General features: G+C 37.6%; 1 protein-coding gene across 6 annotated transcripts in view; it reads right to left on the bottom strand.

The window, feature by feature from the left end:
* kcnab1a (potassium voltage-gated channel subfamily A regulatory beta subunit 1a) overlaps positions 1-25,409 on the bottom strand; it is a 133,178-nt gene that overhangs the window by 19,992 nt on the left and 87,777 nt on the right. For all 6 annotated transcript variants that reach the window (XM_052152250.1, XM_052152245.1, XM_052152246.1 and 3 more), the window contains 2 exons: positions 12,889-12,932; positions 4,903-4,940 (listed from right to left, as the gene is read on the bottom strand). In XM_052152250.1, the coding sequence (XP_052008210.1) occupies positions 4,903-4,940; positions 12,889-12,932 (82 nt within the window). The remainder of the gene's footprint in view (positions 1-4,902; positions 4,941-12,888; positions 12,933-25,409) is intronic.

Below are 25,409 nucleotides of genomic sequence, written 5' to 3'. Positions count from 1 at the left end.
CATGGGGTAACCTCCTTGTGGTCACGATTAGTGGTTCTCGCTCTCAATGGGACGCATCGTAAGTTGTGCGTGGATCGCACAAGACCGCATGAACCTCCACATGCGGCATCTCTGTGGTGTCATGCACGACGAGCCATGTGATAAGATGCTCGGATTGACAGTCTCAGAAGTGGAGGCATCTGAGACTTGTCCTCCGCTACATAGATTGAGGTGAGTAATTGTGCCACCACGAGGACCTACTAAGCAGTGAGAAACAGGGATAAATTAATTTAAAAAAATAATTAGAAAAATGGCAAAAACATACAAGGAACATTAAAGATGGGGAAAGTTATTATCAAGAGCATAGCTTTGCTTCAACCCTATTTACTAACAGGTGTGGCCCTCTCTTTTTTAGATTGAATTGTTATTCTAAAGCATTTAGAGCCAGATTGGTCTCACAGGAAATCTGCAACTAGAGGTTGAATAATTTGTTAGTTAATATCGCTCTCTGCTTTCCAAATTTTCAAACTGTCCCCCAGTGGCCAAAGCTGGAAGTACAGTTGAAAGCACATGCACACCTTCATGCAACGCATTGTGCAAGACATGAGAAATCATCTGACATACAGGTGAAACTCGAAAAATTAGAATATCGTGCAAAAGTTCATTAATTTTAGTAATTCAACTTAAAAGGTGAAACTAATATATTATATAGACTCATTACAAGCAAAGTAAGATATTTCAAGCCTTTATTTGATATAATTTTGATGATTATGGCTTACAGCTTATGAAAACCTCAAATTCAGAATCTCAGAAAATTAGAATATTGTGAAAAAGTTCAGTATTGTAGGCTCAAAGTGTCACACTCTAATCAGCTAAACACCTGCAAAGGGTTCCTGAGCCTTTAAATGGTCTCTCAGTCTGGTTCAGTTGAATTCACAATCATGGGGAAGACTGCTGACCTGACAGTTGTGCAGAAAACCATCATTGACACCCTCCACAAGGAGGGAAAGCCTCAAAAGGTAATTGCAAAAGAAGTTGGATGTTCTCAAAGTGCTGTATCAAAGCACATTAATAGAAAGTTAAGTGGAAGGGAAAAGTGTGGAAGAAAAAGGGCACAAGCAGCAGGGATGACCGTAGCCTGGAGAGGATTGTCAGAAAAAGGCCATTCAAATGTGTGGGGAGCTTCACAAGGAGTGGACTGAGGCTGGAGTTACTGCATCAAGAGCCACCACACACAGACAGGTCCTGGACATGGGCTTCAAATGTCAAACGCCTTACCTGGGCTAAAGAAAAAAAGAACTGGTCTGTTGCTCAGTGGTCCAAAGTCCTCTTTTCTGATGAGAGCAAATTTTGCATCTCATTTGGAAACCAAGGTCCCAGAGTCTGGAGGAAGAATGGAGAGGCAAACAATCCAAGATGCTTGAAGTCCAGTGTGAAGTTTCCACAGTCTGTGTTGGTTTGGGGAGCCATGTCATCGGCTGGTGTTGGTCCACTGTGCTTTATTAAGTCCAGAGTCAACGCAGCTGTCTACTGGGACATTTTAGAGCACTTCATGCTTCCTTCAGCAGACAAGCTTTATGGAGATGCTGACTTCATTTTCCAGCAGGACTTGACACCTGCCCACACTGCCAAAAGTACCAAAACCTGGTTCAATGACCATGGTATTACTGTGCTTGATTGGCCAGCAAACTCGCTTGACCTGAACCCCATAGAGAATCTATGGGGCATTGCCAAGAGAAAGATGAGAGACATGAGACCAAACAATGCAGAAGAGCTGAAGGCCGCTATTGAAGCATCTTGGTCTTCCATAACACCTCAGCAGTGCCACAGGCTGATAGCATCCATGCCACGCCGCATTGAGGCAGTAATTAATGCAAAAGGGGCCCAAACTAAGTACTGAGTACATATGCATGATTATACTTTTCAGAGGGCCGACATTTCTGTATTTAAAATCCTTTTTTTTATTGAATTCATGTAATATTCTAATTTTCTGAGATTCTGAATTTGGGGTTTTCATAAGCTGTAAGCCATAATCATCAAAATTATATCAAATAAAGGCTTGAAATATCTTACTTTGCTTGTAATGAGTCTATATAATATATTAGTTTCACCTTTTAAGTTGAATTACTGAAATTAATGAACTTTTGCACGATATTCTAATTTTTCGAGTTTCACCTGTATGACAGAATGATGTAAAGTAAATAATCAGATTTCATGAATTATGAAAACCGAGCAATTTTTATTTGTCAGCAAATTAAAAAGTACCTGTTTAGAGTTGGTTATATTGCCTATAGTCAGGGTTGGGAGGGTTACTTTTGAAATGTATTAAACTACAGATTACAGAATACATTTTATGCAGTGTTGTTTCTAAAACAAGATTAATCAAATTGTTCTTGTTTTAAGGATTTTTAGATATTTTTACAGGAAAACAATACATACATGATTATCAAGAATACGATTTTTGCCCTAATATTAAAGGTTTTACTAGAATAAAAGAGATTATATTATCTAATGTGAATTTTCTTGAGAAAATATGATCGTGCCTGGTAACATGTGCATGTAAAATGGCTAAAAATAGCATTTTAGCTTAGCATAAAGCTTTATTTCTATTTCTTGTACTCCAAAATTACTTCTCTGTATGCTCGTATGAATGTAACACATCATAAGAAAGTGTTTCACTGCTGTTCAAATGCACTTTGGATTGCATCATTTATATGTATAAATGTTTTCCCATCTGAAAGGACTAAATATTAAATGAAACAAATTACAATAAAATGCAAAGTAATCTCTTCGGTAATCAAAATACTTACTGTATTCTAATTACCAATGATTTAAATTGTAACTGTAGTGGAATAGAGTTACTTATATTTTGTATTTTAAATACGTAATCCCATTACATGTATTCCGTTACTCCACAACCCTGCCTACAGTATATGCATCGTAAAGTCCAGCTTTTAAGCTTTAAAACAGCAACAATTTTTGTGTTGGTTAAGTGAGGAGGCTTGTTATTAATTGATTGATATGCATGCCAAAGTCTTTATTTATTGTTATTCAAGCGATTCAAGAGCAAGTATACAGTAAATGCCTGATTTACTATCTCTCTGGCAGACACGTTTATTAAATAATATGTATCTCAAAATGTTCATATTTTGATGAACTCAATAATGTCAATAATGTTACAATAATTTAAGAAATACTTTTGAATCCAAGAATTGTATTGCTTTTGTTTAATTATGAAATGTATAATTATTTTATGAAATGCACAAGGCATTTTCTCAATATACTAGCACTTGGCTGTGAACTCACAGAACGACACAGACACACCAATGCAGAACTATAAATGCAAACCACAGCTTGGCCACTACGTGGAGCCTGTGCTGTAAGTTTGACGCAGAAATATAAATAGGCCTTAAGCCTAAGCCTAACAGAACTGGGATCAAAAAAGCATTCTTTAACTTCCATCTTTGAAAAGGTATTATACAAAAAAAAAATTACGGTCGTTAAATCTAATTGGACGAGAAGCGTTTCAAGAGTGCTTATATAGGAGACCAACAGCACTGAGATGCTTTATTGATTGTATAACTCCGCTTGTGGTTGTGACGTTCCAAACAAAATTCTAAGAGCATTTCAGTGAGCTAGCTGCATGGATTTTCATACATCACTGAGACATTAAAGATTTAAGCTAGCAGGTGGTGACAAAAGACAATTTTTATGGGTTATGAGTAGGTTGAGTTGTTGTTGTGAGAGACTCTGTTGTCAGTCAGTAAGCTGGTTTCATTGAATACATCATGACTGTCTCTCACTCCCCATGATCGCTTGGAACTATTACACAATAGCTGAGACAGAGTTAAACAGCTTCTCTCTTACACTCTGAGACATTACCTCACACAAAGATATAACACAAAGTGCCCTCTGTCATCCCCCAAATGCCATGAGAAAGTGAATCCCTTATGACAGCAGAGAAACAAACTGCCTTGTCATTCTTCTCTGGGAGTCCAGACATGTTGAGTCAGCTGACAGGACGCTGAGTCATTCAGCTGTCTGGAGGAGGTGAAAACTGTCTACAGTATGTGTGTGTCTAAAAGAGTGATGATGATGTAGGGCAGGGTGACAATTTTATTCTCCTGACAACCAGAACAGAAAGGAAGGGGCTGTTTGACCGGAGAGGTTGAGGACTTTTTAACTCTTCTGTTGAAGCAGAAGGACAGCAAGCTTTTTTTAAAATCTATACTTACATGCCCTCAGAAATAAATTATAATCCATGCTTGTCAAATGAGTCTTGTTTGTCCTCTGGGTTGATTTGACTGTCCCCTCCACAACATCTGCATCTAAACGTGCACTTTTTACACTCTTCTAGAACAAAATGTCAGGGTCTTTTGCATCATCTTAACTTGCATAAACCAGAGTATTTGCCAACTGCAGGCTTTTCTTGTCACTCTTGCTACTATTCCAGGGTTTCCCAACCAGGGGTTCATGAGGAAATTTAAAGTAAATATTTTAGACTCTAGGGGTTTGGCTGACCAAAATGCTTTGGGACCAGTTAAGCGGAAGATGGGGTAAGACGCACCCCAGGGTAAGATGCAAAAGACAAATGGGACAATTTACCACAGTTATGGAATAAGATGGCACCTTTTCATAATCTGTAACTTTGTGCTATGACAACTAAGTTAGTAAACGCTTCTTTCTATTTCCCACAATAATGGGAAATATGCGTCATCATCCTGTACGTGATAAACTTATATCTACATATGTTACACAATTTAAAGGTAAATGTGCACTGTTCTTAAGGAGGGCATCTTTCCCCATCTTCCCCTACTATTCTAACTACACTCTGACAGTAATAGTTTCATTCTTTCATACAATTTTATAGTTTCATTCCTTTGGAAAAGTGGCAGTGATCAGTTCTGATCAATTCTCGCTTACCTCATCTGAAATCTGGCCTCCAAATGTCACCCAAGTCCCTGAGAGGAAAAAATAAAATAATGGTTAGCTTTTGACAGTTTGGTTATCATTTATAATGCCCAAGGGAGCAGAAAGTCCATGGAACCCTGTACAGAATCATCAGATTTTGCTATACAAGGTTCTACAAAATGTGCAATTAAGCAGCCAATTCCTTTTTGACCTTCAATGTTTTCATATGTGCTGCAGTGATGAACATGCAAATAAATTCCCAATTGTGCCTTGTTTAAGCCAAAGAAGCATTAACATGTCTGTGTGGTAAATATGAATGAAAATAAAAATTATAATGGTCAGAATCTACATCCTAAATCTAAACCTTAAATGTTATATTCAATCTTATTGCTATATTTATTAATAAGAAAATTGGTGGCACACTTGTCAAACAATGACCAATGAAGCTGAATCTATTTGAATAGTTGGCCTCAAGAGCACATGTAGTAATGGTAGTATTGTGAATACACACAGATCACACAGATACTGGTCAGGAGCTTCAGTTTATGTTCACACCAACCATCAGAATGGGGCAAAATTTGATCTCAGTGATTTCGACCGTGGCATGATTGTTGATGCCAGATGGGCTGGTGTTACGACCTGTGTTTATGTAGCTAATTGTTTTCTCTATTGCTCTGTCTTTTTCTTTTTTCTCTCTCTCTTGTTTTTTTTTTTTGTTTTTCTGATTTCTAATAGGTTGTCCAATGATCGGGGTGCACGAACGCCATTGGTTGTCCAGTCAGGGCGTGGTCTTTATAAGGATGCTGCTGGCACTTGTCTGGGAGCTCATTCTTGGTTCGGTCGCACGTGGGTTGAGAGCTCCGGAATCCCTCCTCCGGCCGATGATCAAATTGTGTATTAGAAACTTTATTTAGTTCAAGTGAACGTGCATCTTGTGATAACCTTTGAGCCGTTCTCCTAAGGTCTAAACTATCTTAACAGTGTGGAGCGTAGGGGTGTCCTGCCTTGTTTATTTTGTAATTGTTTGATCTCTGTTTTTTGGGCAGGGAGTTAGGTAAGATAAATGTATTTTCTTTTGATATTTGAGTAGGTTATTAATTTTCCCTTTTTACTTTCTATATTCGTTTTGTTTGTTATTTTGGCCTTTTGGACACCTTGAAGATTTGCTCTTTATTTCACTTGTTATTCTTTAATAAATTACTTACTTTTTGCTTCAATTTTGTGCATGAGTTTTTGGTTGTCGACCGGAGTGATGCGTTCTGGGATTCCATTTCCACAACCCAATAATTATTTGTTGCGCCGCTTTGGTGATTTGTATTCCCCTAGAGCCGGGGCGTAATAGCTGGTTTGAGTTTTTGTGTAACTGCTTATCTCCTGGGATTTTCACACACAACAGTCTCTAGCGTTTACTCCGAATGGTGCCAAAAACAAAAAACATCCAGTGAGCAGCAGTTCTGTGGACGGAAATGCCTTGTTGATGAGAGATATCACTGAAGAATGGCCAGACTTGTTTGAGCTGACAGAAAGGCAATGGTAACTCAGATAATCACTCTGTATAATTGTGGTGAGCAGAATAGCATCTCAGAATGTACAACACACCAAACCTACAAGAAGATGGGCTACAACAGCAGAAGACTACTTTATTATGACCATGGTGTTCCTACTAAAGTGCTCAGTGAGTCTAATATAATATAATAATATATGGATGGCATACTGTCTCTGCATATTAAGCAGAGATAGGAGAAAGTAGCTAATTAAATATATCTCCTTTAAGATTTTAAAGGATTTACATTTAACTATTACATTTAATTGAATTTACATTTTACCTTTAGATTTGTATTCAAAATGTATATTTAGATTTTGTAACCACCTTTTAAATATTTACACCCAATATGCATTAAGAATGTAACATTTGAAAACCACACAATCTTTCTTAAAGTTTAGTCAGGCTAAAACTGTGTCAGTCCAACTGATTTATGAATATGCTCTTTGTAGACAGTAATGAGCTTCAGCACTGGGAACCTACAGCAGAGAAGCTCGACCAATTCCTAACAGCTGCAGATTCAGAGAAAATACACCAAAGAGTGTAAATTCAGACCAGCAGAAAAGAAGTTACAAGCTCAGCCAACAGCTCAGCTTATAAATAGGAGCTCTTTGACTCAGAGATGTAATGCTGCTGTGATCTGACAGTGGAAAAGACACTGAATTTACAGCACATTGATTATGATATATCAGGATGTTGGGAAATGTTCTGTTCGCCACAGATTTACACTCTGAGCTTCACTGAGTTTTAATGAGGGATTGAGATCTGTATTATCACAGGGAGTTTAATCCTACACACTCACTTACTCACTCGCAAGTGTTGCTGTGAGGTCAAGACAAGCTGTCCTAAATTGAATCACACTCTACTACAAAATGCTGCTGACTTCAGCAACCATCTTCCATCTTTTTCTGCATGTACCAACAGGAGGATTTAGAAAAGAAAAGTAATTTTTGTGCTGTAGAGATGACGCTGTGGCTAAAAAAATATGCAAGTTTTCCTTTAAAGCCTGTTTTAGGCTTTGTGCACCTTCTCTTTAGGACTCCCTCCACAAGTGAAACAAAAATCAACATGTGATTGTATCTAAATCAGGTGCTATATTAATGATGTAACCGTCAGCCTGATGCCAAAACTCAAGGGCTGTCAGAATGAAAACAGAGGACGGAAAACTTTTTGCCTCTGCTCTTAGCATCTTTCCACAGTGCTGAACTCTCAAGGCCCATCAGATAACATAAAAGACAGACACATTTTACATACTTATACTGTGTCCAAAACCATTCATTTGTTCACAACTCATTTATTATTCACTGCACAGTTCAAATTTACTTTCTCTTTTCAAAAACAAAACCACTCCTGTAACCTCTACTGTTGTTGTCCATTAGCCTCCATTTAGGCTTTCTTATTCAGTAAATACTTGCACATATTTATTCTCTAAATGCCTTTGTTTCTATTTTCTGTAACTTTAGCTGAGGGCAGAGATTGTGTGGGACACGGTCATTTAAAGTAGGAATAGAGGAGGAGGAAAAAAGAGAAAGAGAGGCAGAAGGCCAGCAGGTCAGTGACATGAGGCCACTGTGCTGATGGCAAGAGAGCAAATTAACTCTGACTGGAAGTCAGATATATGATGGGAGTAGCAAAAATATCAATTATGAGTAGGACAGACAGAGCTATCAGCAAATAGAGTCAACATTAGAAGCAAAAACAAAATTCAACAAGCAGAAGCTATATTAGCAGAGGCTACTGATTTTGAGGGCCTGGGTAGCTCAGCGAGTAAAGACTCTGACTACCACCCCTGGAGTCACGAGTTAAAATCCAGGGCGTGCTGAGTGACTCCAGTCAGGTCTCCTAAGCAACCAAACTGGCCCGATTGCTAGGGAGGATAGAGTCACATGACATAACCTCCTCGTGGTTGCTATAATGTGGTTCTCACTTGGTGGGGCGTGTGGTGAGATGTGCGTGGATGCCGTGGAGAATAGCGTGAAGCCTCCACACGCGCTATGTCTCTGCGGTAACATGCTCAACAAGCCACGTGATAAGATGCACGGGTTGACGGAGGCAACTGAGATATGTCCTCTGCGACCCGGAGTGTGGAGAGTCACTACTCCACCATTAGGATTTAGAGCACACTGGGAATTGGGCATTCCAAATTGGGGAAAAAATATACACATTTTGTGGTGGAATTTTTGATCTTGCAACAGTTCATGTTTTGAACTACTTTTGCTAGCGGAGCAAAAATAGACACAATAACTGGCCAGATATTCTCTAAAATGTAAGCTACTAGTACTCAATATTAACTTATTTATAAAACTGTTGTTTAAAAGCAATATCAAATTAGCAAGAATGCTGTTGTACTGGGTATCATGGCAGTGACACACACTCGCCTTGTCTTGACTATTACATCAACACTCTTGCTCATGTGATACTGCTAAACCAAGAAAACAATGGAATAAAATGTTCCCTTTATCTAAACACAAAATACATATAATGTACATGCAATGTCTAAAATCCTGGCCAGTTTGATTTCACATCCTTGACCTTGATTCTAAACTTGCAGCATTTATAGTTTAACTTCTATAACTCCTGGAGAGAATGTTAAAGGCAAGAGTTTAGCAGATCATCCCACTGATTGACATCACAGCCTTCCTCCATCTGGAGAGCATGCATAAGGTCAGTATGATCAAAGCTAGACTGAAGAGGAACTCATTGTTATAGCTAAGTGCTATCCTCTCTCTCTGTCTCTCTCACTCTAGATACATTAGTATTTTGCTCCATCATCTTGGATGTCTTAGCTTTGCAGTGCTAACAGTCCGGTATTAACCTCCTCTGTCTGAATGCTCTCTCTGAGCAGGTCTAATAATTTTGATTGGTTTTCAGAACCGCTGTCGAATTAACATGTTAATTCAGCATGATTAATTATATACAAAAAAGTTTCATGCCATTAATCATGTTCCCGAACTGTAATAAGGAATATTTCTACCATCTGAAGAATTCAAGCTTGAAGTACCCCCTTTTTTCAGTAGGCATGTCATTCAGTAGGCAAAAATTTATTATTGATCAGCATGTTATTTTCTTGATAGGTTTTTAAGGCATTGATATATTAGGATATCCCAAAAGTTTAATTAGAAGAATTGTTTGTGTGCTTTCGTGGGACTGGTGGTGGTGTAGTGGGCTAAAGCGCATAACTGTTAATCAGGAAGTCACTGGTTCGATCCTCACAGTCACCACCATTGTGTACTTGAGTAAGGCACTTAACTCCAGGTTGCTCCGAGGGGATTGTCCCTGTAATTTGTTTCCGTAACTTTCTATCACGACATGCAATAGTGGGGATTTCCTCTTCTTCCGGGATTCCCCCAATGTACTAGAGAGCATATTAGCGGATGTGACATGGCCACATTAAGCCGCATTCTCCTGGAGAAACCCAGGAGTGTTAAACCGCTTTTTCTTAGTCCCTTAAATGGTGTAAACAAAATTCCCGTTCTCATTTATATGGCATTTCAGAATGCCACTTTCAGCAAAAACCCTGAAATAAACCATTTCCTTAAGTGCATTTAAATGTGGTTAATCACATGATATGCTGCATCAAGCATGATGCTTGATGCAGCATGCTGCTGCACATTTAGACATAAATACATTCACCATGTAGCAGATCTAGACAGGTGTTGGGGAGGATGAGGGTTTCAGAGAAAACCCTCGCAGCGCGCTGCAGATATACTGGCTTACTTGCAATCTGAGCAAATTTAAATGTTGGACAAAGAGAGAGTATGCAAATTGATTGGTTACCCGATTTAATGACAAAGGACCTACCAAGTGAGCCTACTGGCTTGACATATCACACCTGAGCGAGCTGATTGGCTCAACAGATAACACGTTCAAAGAACCTATCAGCTTGCGGCATGTAGATGTTTTTGCATGATCTTAGTAATTTCAGTTATAACAACTAGGAAAGATTTTGCATGTTAAGGCAAGTATGAAATATTGATAGGATATTGGTCTTGACGGACTAGATCTGCTAGTACGGAGACTTGCTACTGCTAGAACATACATAGACATGCTGAGTTAAGTATATGGACATGCTGCTGCTGCCCAATTAAAAAAACACAAGACATGCTGCATCAGACATTCTGCTTAGCCATGTAGATGTTACCAAATGAAGCACATTTTTAAGTTATCTGACTTTTAACATATTTTAATTGACTGTGTCAGTGGAGAGTGGACAAGAAATTAATGGAGAAAGACGGTGAAGAAGAAAAAGGACATTGAATTCGACTGAATTCAAACCTGCCTCCCCTGCATAAGCACTACATTTACAGCTATTCATCTTCCTGGATATTTTTTAAATGTACCTACATACACAGGAGTTCACATATTTAAAAAGACAAACACAAGCATATGGAGTCCCTGTAGCGTTGGCCTGCTTCAGTCTGAAAGCTGAGTCAGCCTTTTGTCATCTCTGAGGTACCAAAGCTGACTGAGCCATTCTAAATCCTGAAGATCAGCTGGTTTAATTGTGTGCAAATCCAAGCCCCAGTACTCTAAACACAGCCATCAAGAGTAAGAGTGTGTGTGCATTCAGACGACTTGAAATATGAAGCAAAAATGACATTGACTAAATTTATGGCACTTTTGGGTATTTTTTAAATCACTATGCCATTTAGGCATGTGGAGGTATTCAGTAATACTGTATATCATTGCAATTAGCATCCATGGTAATGTTATCGTGGGCACTTCAAAATACTGTAAATATTTCAAGATAACCTTTTAGTCAAATTGTTTAGATTTTTCTGATCGCAATTTTTTTCTTCCATAAATGAATCAAGGTTCACAACACTGCAAGTATCCATAAATGCATAAATGACACATGCGCACTCTGATGTAAACAAACCAATGTGGACGAGAAGCATATCTGAAGGAGGAATGCAGCCAACCCTTTAACCACCTTCTTAAAAGTTTAAGTCAAAAGTGTGGAAGTATTTTGTGTTCCATAAAAATGCAGAGGGATGTGGAAAACATGTGGCAGAAAAGTGGCAGTGAAACACGGGAATACCTCCAAAATGTTCGCTCATCTGCGGGACAATCATCCCGTGCAATTCAGCGAGATAAAGGTAAGTTGTGGCAGTTCTGCTTGTTTTTCCAAACTGTTTTTGAAAACTGAGAGACAAAACTCTAAGAGACAACTACTGTACCAAAGTGACAACAAAGACGACAAAGAAAGTGAACTGTTGTTGCCATTTGCAGAATGTGTAGCTTGCGTTCAAGTGGCCGAAGAGCTCGCTAAAACTCCGCTAGCTACACAGAAACATTTGCGTCTTGTAGTAACAACTAAATACAGTTGTTATCAGCTAATACTAAGTCCTGTAATTTATAAGGGCAATGTGGTACAATGATTATTTCAATATTAAGTTCAAGTTGGAATGCAACGTAATGTTACATTGCAATACATTGTGAGTGAACTTGCGGTTATACATTTGTAGCAAGCGCATAGCTATATATTAGCAACTGACTTGCTATCAAGAAAAAAACAGGCATTCATTTTTTAAATGTTCTTTTCAAAGTACTTTTGATTTGTTAATTTGAAAAGTCAGTTTGGTATTTGTGGCAGCGGGGGCGTGGTCAAGCGCCCGTCCGAGGGAGAAAGCGGTAAGGGCGCTTGCACCTGAGCTAAATTATGTTTAACACCTGTCTCTAATTTCAGTGAGCATGGGGAGAGCGGCATAAAACGGGCACAGACCTCCAGACGAGAGAGAACAATGTGAGTGTGAAGAGGTCTGACAATAAGGATGGAACAAAGACGCAGAGCTCTTCAGAAGTAAGGGTTCTTTTAATAGCCACAGCAATGTTTTACAAACTTTATGTTTCTATGAACAGAACAGAACAAAACTTCTCTGCATAACATAAATCTTGTATTATTATTTGTCTATGCCAACACTAGATTGACGCGTTGTTCTCTCTCTCGTCTGGAGGTTCTGTGCCCGTTTTATGCCGCTCTCCCCATGCTCACTGGAATTAGAGACAGGTGTTAAACATAATTTAGCTTATGTGCAAGCACCCTTACCGCTTTCTCCCTCGGACGGGCGCTTGACCACGCCCCCGCTGCAACAGTATTGAAAAATGTAATTAAACTCATTATTAAGAGAACAACAATAATGCTTGTTTATCTCTTAAATCATTTTTGTTATGTAATTCAATACTGTGATAATACCGCATACCAGTATGATGTGAAAATGTTATACCGTCACATGCCAACCACCATTGGATGGAACGCAACATTCTTCAAAATATCTCCTCCTGTTTTCACAGAAGCATGTAATATAAGTTTGGAATGACATGAGGGTAAGTAAATGATAACAGAATGTTCATTTTTGGATTAATCATTCCTTTAAGCGCAGTGTGAGATCTGTTACCATACAACTTGCAATGTGAGAAAATGTCCTCTTTCAGATGGATAAAGTAGTACTCACCTAGACCCAGGCATGATACTCTCAATCCAGATTTCCCAAGGTTCCTGGACAGAAACAGAGAGAAGAAAAAAATATTACAATTCTAATAGAACTAGACACTAGACTGTCCTCCTTTTGGATCAGGCTGCATGGATCTAAACATAATTTCATTAACATAAAATTATTTTTAAACTCAGACTGTAGACTTAGGCCTGAAACATTCTTTGAAAGTATAGGAATACAATATAATATATTTTCTAGCTATGCAAGCTTGATTTTTATGAATTTTTACATTATGAAGTTTGTCAGAACACAATTCATGATGCAACGCAGTGTGCATTACATTCTTAGCATTGCCGCAAGAGGCGCTATAGCCGTATTAGCAGTTTTCTCTTTCAGTTCACCCTATTCGGAGCAACAGCTTACATTTATGCATTTGACAAATGGACTACTTTACTTAAAGTGAGTAAATATCAGCTGCTATTGAATGGAAATCAATTGTCACAACATTCATCACAAAATGTTCCTTTTCTGTTCTGCAGAATAATGAAAGTCCTATGGATTGGGAATGACATGAGAGTAAGTAAAAAATCACAGAATTGTCTTTTTTTGGTGAACTAGTCCTTTTAGTATGTTCACACGGACTGCACAAGTGCAATATGTTACCCAAGCATTTGCTTTTGCATTTACACACTTGTAATGGAAATAAACTTAAACACGGCTCTGTGACTCCACCTCAAGAATGTAACAACAATTGAGTGAGCACAATGAACAGGAAGATTGGAAATGCATGGTTTATTAATGCGTTTTATTGATATGAAGTGGGTTGGGATTAGCAACAAACTTGTGCATGGATCACAGAAAAGTGCTGATAGCGAGAAAAAATGAGGATGCGAGCGAGCAAGCAAGAGAAAATGCAAGCAAATGCATTCTGCGTTCTGTGGAACTATCAGTATGAATTTATTTCTCTGCATCAAGGCCAGAGAATGAACGTGCAGAATAATAACAGACTCACTGTGCTGATGATGTAATAAAACTGCATGACGGATTATGCACAGCTGATGCACAACTGTATCCAGTGCACAAGTACATGCATAGCATGTTCTTTAATATAGAGCATGTCTTTACCATAAGTCTTCAAGGATCCATCTATCACTTTGTGACAGTTCGTACACTCCTCTTTCAAAACCCAGACGATTGGCAAAAGGAGAGACAATGACATGGCTTAACAGTTTTTTTAATTATTATTATTTATTTTTTATTTTGTCCCCTATTCTCCCCAATTTGGAATGCCCAATTCACTCTAAATCCTCATGGTGGCGTAGTGACTCAATCTGGATGGTGGAGGACAAATCTCAGTTGCATCCGCATTTGAAACCGTCAATCTGCGCATCTTATCACATGGCTTGTTGAGTGTGTTACCGCAGAGACATAGCGCGTCTGGAGGCTGCACACTTCCCATGCCGAACATTATAGCAACCACGAGGAGGTTACCCCATGTGACTCTACCCTCCCCAGCAACCAGGCCAATTTAGTTGCTTAGGAGACCTGGCTGGAGTCACTCAGCATGCCCTGGATTCGAACTTGTGACTACAGGGATGGTATTCAGCATAAATACTCACTGAGCTACCCAGGCCCTGCTAAATGTTTTGCTGCCAGGGGCTGGATTATGGATTTTCACCCTTTTTGCCAACTTTCTGGGTAAAATAACAAAGTTAAAGTAAACATGTTCGTGGTTCAAGCATCCCATCCCATGTACAAATATAATGAAATCAGTAAGAAGTCGGTTTAAGAACTCTTCAGAATGGCCATGGTAGTAACAGAGACTGATATGATCAGAATTAATTCCGTCTTTTAATTATTTTCATAAAAATTATTTTTATTAATGAGTTTTGCGATGCACACATCCATGACTTTCTACATGACTTTCTATACCAGCCACATCCAGACAACAGACACTCTCATCTAATAACCATGGGTGCCTGCAGGACTTCCTCTGAGGGTACACACAGAAATGTGCCTTGTACAACCTTATATCTAGGGGGGTCTGGGTTTATTTATTTATTTTTGCAGAAACAACATCAAAACATTTATTACTGGTGACTAACTGTTCAGAAGTGACGAGTTATCTTGCTAAAAAAGCAAAACGCACCACAAACAACAGAGCACAACGCAAGTGTCTCGAGAAGCGATTTTATCAGTTGAAGCTCTTTTTAACTAAAAACTGCTTCTAAAAATGCAGTGATCCCATGAGAGATCCTAGAAAACACAGTGAAACATGACACAGTTGTCAAAAGACATCCATCTAGCGTATGTTTACATGGAAAATGATTGAAAAACAGCATGAATGGACTCAAAAACACGTTCAGTTTGAACATCCCCTCGTTCACATGTCACATCACTAGCTGAAGTTACCTCTCAAAAAGACAGCCTTTTGTTTCAGTTGATTGTAGGTGCATTTTCACTGTATTCAGTGCTGTATTCGTTAATATCCCGATGCTGTTATACTGTGTGAGAAACCCCTCTAAATGGTTCCATGAGAGAGTGGTCTGAACAAATTGCACTCTATCACGACTCGATTCAGACAGTTTTGTAAGGCTGTTAGGCTAATTCAATGAAAAGAACCGACTCAAAATAATTATTAATTCGCAAATTGGTCATTCCTAGTTCTTTCAAATATCCACGAGACACACTTCATGATTGCTAAAATATTCTGAGAGTAAATATTTCTCAGGTCAGTCCCCTCCGAATCAAACATAAAATAACAGATATCCTATGATAATTATTGTAATGAAAATGTAATTTAGAAATCGAATCCCTTCTGCTTTTTAATGCACGTGTGTCTTTGCAAGTCTATGAGCCTCTGAGTAAACATGCAGGAGTTTGAGTCCACTTCTGTATTTGTTTGTTATATTTGACAAAATAGCAGGAAAAAAGCTATCTATTATTTAGACAGTGAGACGATGAGAAATAATTGCTTGCTTGCTTCCAGTCAGACCAAGTACAAGAAAATGTTTAAGATTAAATTAAAAGGGCCGCAGTCTTTAGATGACGTATAATGCATATTTTAGTGTCTATCCAAACAAAAATGTAAGTAACATTCTGTTCAAATATCTACAAACACACACAAAAAAAAAAAACATTAAAAGGATGTGTCAAATATATATATATTTTAAAGACAGTAAAAAAGAGTGTCAGAACGACAGAATTAAGGGGAGTGTTACACAGATGTAGGCAGGGATGGGCAGTATTTCAAATATATGTATTTGAAATACAAAATACTATTTTGTACTTTGTATTTTAAAGTCTTAATGTAATTTGTATCTAAATACATTTAAGTTTGGTATTTGTGTATTTTTAAAATACATAAAATACTTTGTGTCAGTCAACCTCTTTATTAGGCTGCTGATTTCCTGTATCAACTAGTTCAGGCATGCCCCCCAACTCTCAAGCACGTGAGCTGCATATCTCAGAGAGAACGACTCAATCTAGCATCGGTTCCCCTTACAAAAAATATAAAGTTTATGGCAAATTTGCAATAACTTGCGGCAAATTGTCCATTGCTGCCAAGGTTTGCCGGAGTTTCACCATTCTGGCGATTCACTTTTTGAGCCGCGAATCAAAAGCTAGTTTGGATGTAAAAATAAGGAGCGACAAATTTGCTGCATATATGTAGCAAGTTTGCAGCTAGTTCTGATTTTTTTGTAAGGGTGAGTGAATTTTCTGCATTCCTGAAAGGAAATATAGAGTAAGATATTGTGAGGATGTGAACAGCACTAGCACTAGCACTGGATATTAGCTCTAGCTAGACAGTCTTGCTAGCTAATCGTTTGTTGCTGTTAGTAACTGCTTGAATATTTTCAAGCTAGCTAGTCAAGTGTGTAAAGCATTATATTTTGATTGTAATTCCACCAAATTCTGTTGCATTGAAATAAAATGTATTTGTTTGTTACTGAATTAAAGGGGTCAGTGTAAAAATGTGATGGATTTTGGAAGTACATGAATACAACGTATATGTTTCAACTTACTTTTTGGTACCACATCAAAATGTTCTTTAGAATCGGTCCAGACAGATTTCAGCCTAATAGTGATACTAGTGATATTAAATGGCCAATTTTACATGTATTTTATGGATGTTCAAGATACAAAATATTGCATTATATTTTAACAAAATGTTTTCCACACAGTATTTAGTATTTTATTTTTAATACATTTAAAATGAGGTCTTGTATTTTTATTTTAAATGCATTTTCATGTATTTGTACACATCACAGGATGTAGGGAACAGCCTGTAATGTATAATTCTTTGTGAACTTCCACAATGTGACTGCCAATCCACACAGACAGTATCAAAGAGAGCTGTGCCTCCCAATGCCAAATGTGGCTCTTAAAGCAACAGAGCTCATTAGGCCATGCTGAGTTTATCCTAGGTTATACAGTAGCTCAGGAGAAAAGTGAGGGCACTGTATGTTTACACCTGAGTGAGAGGTGCTTCCATTAGCCAACCACATAAATTATGTAATTATTTATAATATTTAGACTAATGCTCTTGTTAAAGCATGTATGCAGTAGCACAATCACCATCTCAGCTGGCCATAACGGACAGTAGTGTTGAAGAATTTACTACTGTAAATTAACACAGTAGTTTGTAGTATACAACACAAACATACTTATTTCTAAATTTGAATTGTCTAAAACAATTGTCTGGAGAAAGGCAGGAGACATGGTCAGAAAAGATTATATATATATATATATATATATAGCATCACAGCTTGCTGTGAATGGGGCTGCGTAGCCGCAGACCAGTCAGAGTGCCCATGATGAACCCTGTCCACCACCACAAGCAACTATATTGGGCATGTGAGTGTCAGAAATGGACCATGGAGCAATGGCTGAAGGTGGCCTGGTCTGATGAATCACATTTTCTTTAAGATCATGTGGACGTCCGGGTGCGTCATTTACCTGGGGAAGAGATGGCAGCAGGAAGCACTATGGGAAGAAGGCAAGCCGGTGGAGGCAGTGTGATGCTCTTGAGCAATGTTCTGCTGGGAAACCTTGGGTCCTGGCATTCATGTGTATGTTACTTTGACACATACCTAAAGATTGCTGCAAACCACGTACACCCCTACATGCAGTGGTATTCCCTGATGGCAGTGGCCTCTTTCAGCAGGATAATGCGCCCTGCCACAATGCAAAAATTGTTCAGGGATGGTTTGAGGAACATGACAAAGAGTTCAAGGTATTGACTTGGCCTTCAAATTCCCCAGATCTCAATCCAACTAAGCATCTATGGGATGTGCTGGACCAGTAAGTGTGATCCATGGAGGTTCCACCTTGCAACTTACAGGACTTGAAGGATCTGCTGCTTACATCTTGGTGTCAGATACCACAGGACACCTTCAGAGGTCTTGTGGAGTCAATGCCGGGTCAGAGCTGTTTTGGCGGCATGAGGGGGATTTACATGATATTAGGCAGGTGGTTTTAATGTTGTGGTTGATCGGTGTTTATACACACACAAACACACGTTTATTTAGTACAAGGCCACAGTCATTACCGGCGATAGATCATTACTCCAGTCATAGCTCACTCTAAAACAGATAAAAACCAATTTTTTTAACAATACTTTGGGACATATTTTGTCAATGAAAAGCAATTTCACAACAATTCACATTCACTGCATCAGATCCGTCATAAACATTTGCATTATCTTCCCTTTTAGATGACGAGCTTACAATTTGTAATGACCAAGCATTAACTGACATCTTTTGGGTCTTTCTCCAAAGATATAAACAACAACAGTTTCATTACATTTGTGAAGCTGTGCGACAGAAACAGAAGACTACAGTATTACTGCAGGCAGAAATACATTTATTACTATAACAGTCAATTCATGGAGTTTACTGTAACAATGTCCTCCCTGTTGTGTTTCTAATGAGGCTTTGTGTGTATGTGTATGTGCAAGTAGTCAGAGACTCACAGTATAGTTTTGATGGACTGTTATAATTACTTTACAGAAAATGATCCATAATCTGAGCAGAACAGACTAAATCAGATTCATGCTTTATGGAACAAAAAACATCTGTCATTATAAAGTAATATAATGTAATATGATGGTGTAAAGTGAGCAATGAGATTTAGGTTACTGAACTCTTGTGATCCTGAGGCCGCAGGTGCTTCAGCTGGAAGCTGTCTGATCTCTGTTAATGCACATATGTGTGCACATAAGCATGCCCATTTGCTTTGCCTCAGCATCTGTGTTTTATACAGTATGTGTATAGTATATGAGTGAATTTATCAGTGTCAGTGGCACTGAGAATTCAAGGACTCTTTCCAGAAAAACACACCTGAGCCCTTGCTGGGCTAATGATGTTTATCGTGGTATTTAGGGACAACCACAATCCCTGCTGCATATAGTTTGCCAAATGTCTGCAGCATCATTTTGGCTATACTCAATCAATTTGGATTTCTCTCTGTCCTTTTTATTCTGTCAAAAAAATAAAAATGGGAAGAAATACATCGACTGAATGGGTAATTAATTCAGATTACATACTCTGCAGGCAGTACTTCATCAATCCAGACATAACCAATTCTGACATAGGTAAAAAAAATCAGTCTGTATATATATATATATATATATATATATATATATATATATATATATATATATATATATATATATACAGTACTGTGCAAAAATTTAGGCACTTAAGATGTTTCACAATAACCTTTGTCTATAGATGGATATTTATATTTTCAGCTTTAGTGTGTCAATAGGAAATATAAATGTTAGACTCCCAAACAATACTTTAGCAAATAGAAAAGATTAGAATAGAAGAACAGGGAGCCCTGCAACAGATGGCATGGCCCCCACAAAGCCCCCCACTGAACATCATGTCAGTCTGGGATTACATAAAGAGACAGAAGCAATTGAGACAACCGAAATAGAGAGAAGAACTTTGGTGAATTCTCCAAGAAGCTTGGAAAATCATATCTGCCAACAACCAAGAAAAACCAGGTGTACCAAGGAGAATTGGGGCTGTTTTCAAGACAAAGGTGGTCACACCAAATATTGATTTAGCTTTTTTATGTTTACTGGACTTTGTATGATGTTAATTGATAAAGCAAAACTATTTATATGGCATTATTTTTGAAGACATACTCACTATGCAAAATTTTTCACAAGTGCCAACAACTTTTGCACAGAACTGTATATTTATGTATATATGTATATATATATATATATATATACAGTATATACTGATATATTAAGCTACATGTATAAAAAAATCTATCCTTTAATATTAATTAAGATAATATTTGTGGATATATGGAGTCATTTCACCCATGTGTCCTTGCATATTATAAAGTGTTGTTGATCCCATTTACTATGGACATGTCCATCTACTTAGTTTGACAACCAGAAAGTGTCCTTTCAACTTTTGTTTTAGGTTACAAACTGGTAATTATAAGGGTATTATGCTATAAATGTGGTTAATGAGGACATTTATATAGTCCCCATAATTCAAATAGCTTAAAAATAAACTAAACAATATTTTATTGAAAACGTAAAAATACAGAAATGTTTTTGTGAGGGTTAGGTTTAGGGGTAGGGTTAGAGGATAGAATCTATAGTTTGTACAGTGTAAATATCATTATGTCTATGGAGAGTCCTCATAATGATAGCTGCACCAACCTGTGTTTGTGTGTGTGTGTGTGTGTGTGTGTGTTTTAATGTCTTGTGTGAAAAGTGTGCTATTCATGTGTAAAAACATTTTGTACGATTCTTTGAAACATTGGCTTTGCTTTGTGTCATTATAAAGCAGTACGTTAAGTATAAGTTATATTAAAGCCAAATGATGTCATTCTCTTAATGAAGTCTGTCACTGGCTTGTTGCTTTGGTCATTTAAAACAGAACTTTACCTATTTCTTATGATGTGCAAGTAAAAAGAAATGATTTGAAAGCCATGGGGCACTCAAAATGTAATTGCACAAGGGATCAAAGAACGCTGCTTTTGAACCACAGAGTATAGGTTACAACAGAATGAAACCAATACCTCTTCATATATTTACTATGCAGTAGATTTGAAAAGAAATATCAGCTGCCAGATGCTCAGTAGGGAACCTTGATCTAACGATACAGTGCTGCTCAACAAATCTGTGAAGCACACAAATCATATTGACTGACACTGGGTCTTTTTTCCTTCAACTGGACAGATTTCCAGAGGCAGATAAAGGTGTGAGTGAGGGCTGCATGTTTATGGAAGAACAGAATGCATAGAGGTGGATGAGTGGACCATTGCAGAAGATCCACCAAGCAGCAGATAGTTTTCTAAAAGACAGGGTCATCTCATGGGGAAAGAATACTCGGAAGACTAAGAGAGCTAGAAATCTATTGATATCTCAAGATCTTATGTAATTTTTTAATTTTCTTTCCAGAAATTTCGACTCAGTAGCAATCCTCAGAACATGGACTTAATTGATCTTTTTTTTTGCAGACTGAAAAGAAGTAATTATAAATGTTGAAGAGAAAAGTTCTGTTTCTGCCACACTGAGGAAAGCTTTGCCACTTAAGCCTAATTTATACAATGGAAAAAGCTTAACTTTTTCTCCTGAACAAACTAAAGCACCCCAGGTGGGCAAAGCCTGCATATATAATGTGTTGCGTCAATTTAAAATCATTGAGGGTGACATCTAGCCTAATTTATACAATTGAAGAAGCAGCTAGTGTAACACAATATAGCTTCTTTGTTTAGTTTGTACTTGTCACCAAGACTTTTCTACTTTGGTGACAAGTTACCTGATCCATTTCCATAAACCCTGAAATCAAAACCAAGAATTTCAGAAATGCGTGAAAGCAGGAGAAATTTCACCAAATCAACACCTTAGCAAAACAAAAACTTCAGTGCATTCTGTCCGAATTTTTAGGCAAACTAAAAGAAGCCTGTTCCCCCAGTAAGTACGCATTAGCCTTTATGCTTTTATCAAATGAAGAGAGATCAAATCTGAGCATATTTCAAGTCCTAATCTCCAATTTCTTCAGTGTGGACTGTAAACTGGAGGACCCCTGGGATATCAGAGTGATATAATATGTTATAACAAAGGTCAATTTAAGTGTAAAGGAGCATTTGAGTTTTATTGAGGTAAATTAAAAATGTGAGCTAGAAACCGTAAAACAAAGGATCCTTGACTGTGCTGTGCTCTTGAACTCTTATAGGTATAAGAGGTCATTTAATTCAGGGTAATTTCATTCATATTCATAGGTATTCATATTTCAAATGAGTTTTTGTACATTTGGATTGACACTGAAATGTAAAATATGAATACTGACAGATCATGTATACAACACGTATACAGCTTTATACTCATCTGAAGACATGGGCAGAACCGGAAGTTACCATACCTTTGTGATGGTGCCACCACAGGTTGGCCGAGTTCAATCACACACGGATATAAACATGAAACTAAACAGGTGCCACATGTGACTTTCAAATGTGAAAGTTGAGATTTATAGTAAAAAATTACTTAAATATGTATTTGTTTCTCACCCACCTACCATATCACTTTTGAAGATATGGATTTAACCACTGGAGACGTTTGGATTACTTTAATGCTGCCTTTATGTGCTTTTTGGACCATCAGAATTGTATGGACCTACAAAGCCGAGATATTCTTCTAAATATCTTCATTTGTGTTCAGCAGAAGTCATTCACATCTGGGATGGCATGAGGGTGAGTAAATGAGAGAATTTAACTGTTGGGTGACATTTCTTTTAATTGAATGATGGAGTAAAAAAGTTGCTCAACACAACAATATCCTAAAAAAGAAAAAAAGAGTTGGCATGCATTTATCTGTAAGGAGGTGTTTTTCTCTAGGGTCTTATTTACACATTCACTTGTTGAGCTGTGCCATTTTAATCCCCATGGTGGCAGGATGCAGCTACCCAGTGATTATCTTCTGTGAGAAACTGAGTCAGAGGACAGTTCCTGAGCATTACACACATAAACTCAAACTCAAATAAAAACACATACGCACATATATTCATCAAACCCTCACATGCAATGATAAACACTGATGCATAATTACACACAATGGTGCACACTATCATAATTACACTCTGAACAGCATGGGGAAAATGAAAGAGGGTCGCCAAGAAATGTTGGTACGAGTGGGCAGAGGACGAAAAAAAAACCCCACTTACATTAGTGTGGATTCAATCATCAGCTCAGTGTTAGCTTCTGGTGAGACTTCAGCAACATGTGTAGGCATTTGAGTGAGTGAAGCCACTGTGAGCTGCTTAAAACACCACACACTGATCATTACATGACACTGAATGGACGTATAAGAACTAGGGATGGGCGGAAGAACTAGGGATGGGAAGTATCGATACTTCCGATACTGATGTGGTATCAAAAATATAGATCCTCACATAAAAATATCGATTCTGATTATTTAGATAACATGAATATTAATGTATCTCATAAGCTTCAAATGGAAAAAAAGAATTATATTAGTGAATAGTTGTATGGCACCGGAACAATTTGTTCTTCCGCTCATCTTGATGTGCAGAAATGCTAAAATACACCAGCAGACAGCACTTACCCTTTCAGTCATAGCGTTCGTTCAAAGAGGGAGCAGTGCTTTCCTAAGGTAATGACAGAAAAACAGCATCTGGCGTTCTTCATTCTTCATTCAATTAATGACAAACCTAGATATGAAATGTATTATAATGGGCTTGTGTGACTATTTAAATTCAAGTGTTTTAACATTGATAATGATCTTTAATCCTCGTTAATAAATTATATCCTTATGAAAACTACCCATTGATTTACTAGAGTAATATTGTATTAACCATGACTAGTAACCACGACTGTAGTAACCATGTTTTATTTTGGCAGTAACCAAGGTTTTGATACAATTAACCATGGTTTTGCTACAGCATTACTGTAGTATCCATATGGCAACTTGGTTTTAGTAATAGTAAGCATATAATAATATCTATGGTTAATTTTGTGGTTTTATATGTTGCTTATACTTACTAATTTTTAAAAGGTAAACAAAGCAGCCTAATCATTTTCTGCTTAGGCCTATACATATATAAAAAAGTGAATAATTTAAGTTACTAATATTATCCAAAGAATCTGTAAAAATGTTATTTATTAGAGGTATCAGTATTGGTATCGATATCGGCAATACTGGCCTAAAAGTACTTAGTATCGGATCGAAAATAAAATAAGTGGTATCACACATCCCTTACAAGAACTCCAGGAAAGAGAGCAATTTGTCAAGAAATGAGTTTGACTCATTTGCATGTATGAGACCATTTGCGATTAAATCCATTTCTCATTTCCTCTCTCTTTCTCTTTCCACTAAATGCAAACAAATACATTTGCAGGTCTTCCTGAAATCATTAATTTCTCGATTTTATTGTCTTTCACAAAACATCCTAAGTCATTAATGGTAATTTACAAGCAGGGCACATTTGATAAATGTACCTCCTGAACCTCCTGCCACCATGCAATTCAAACCATGCTGCTATGAAAAGGCTAAACCAGCCTGATCTCACAGTGAATTTGGAAACAGTTGCTTGACATTCTTGAGCTTAAGTCAGTCTGTGCCTACCGAAACTTAAAGCACTGCCCCCAGTGACCAAAAGCGGGAAGTGATTTGAACATAACATTGAGCTTCAGTTTCGGGGGAAAAATTGGCCACAGAGGGGCGCCAAATGCGAATTGTAAAGCAAATTTGTGAAGAGGAATGCATATATTATTAACTCTAGCCATTGGACTAAAAAAATTTTATTTAATGGAACCTCCGAATTGTGCTTGTCACTGATTATACAATTGCGATTACTTCCTGGTTACAAGAACCCAAAACTCCCATGCAGAAGGTAAATACACTTGAACTGCTGCAAAAATGTCTGATGAGAGATGCCGCTTGCCAGTGACCCAGCATAATGTGGACAATGTCAGGGTACTGGAACATTCGGATTGGATGGGGTGAAATGTTTTTGAAATTAAGTGTTTTTTTATACATTTTTAAGGAAAATTACAATAGGAGGATATTTGTTTATGTTTAATGTTCTGTTACATTGGTATTTAAAAAGAGTGTCTGTTATGCTGGAGTTTGGGAGTTACCACTGTGGTGAAGATTGGCACTTGTGCGTAAGTTGAGGATGGATTTAAAAAAAAATATATATTTTTACAAACAAGTAATGTTTGATTTGAGTGCTGCTTAGCTCCATATGCAGATGCCATCAACTGACCATGCGACAGTTTCACTGTCCTTACACTTGCTCACCTGGCATATACTAATGATTAATAAAATAAATTAAGCTGGTCGAACTTAATAAATTAAATATTATTAAATTGAGTTTGACCAATCTAATGAAGTTGAGTTAAAACCAGAGCATGTGCGCAGAGTGGAGCGAGATGTCACTCCGCTCAATTATTCGCTCATGTGTGATCGCTCAACTCCAATGCTCAAGTTCAAAACTCCTCGCTCATGAGCGAGAGCGATGTTGGAGCAGAGTGGCATGAATAAG

This window comes from Xyrauchen texanus, chromosome 21 (genome assembly GCF_025860055.1).
Source record: "Xyrauchen texanus isolate HMW12.3.18 chromosome 21, RBS_HiC_50CHRs, whole genome shotgun sequence".
NCBI classification, from domain to species: Eukaryota; Metazoa; Chordata; class Actinopteri; order Cypriniformes; family Catostomidae; genus Xyrauchen; species Xyrauchen texanus.
This window is presented reverse-complemented; position numbering and strand designations above follow the sequence as displayed.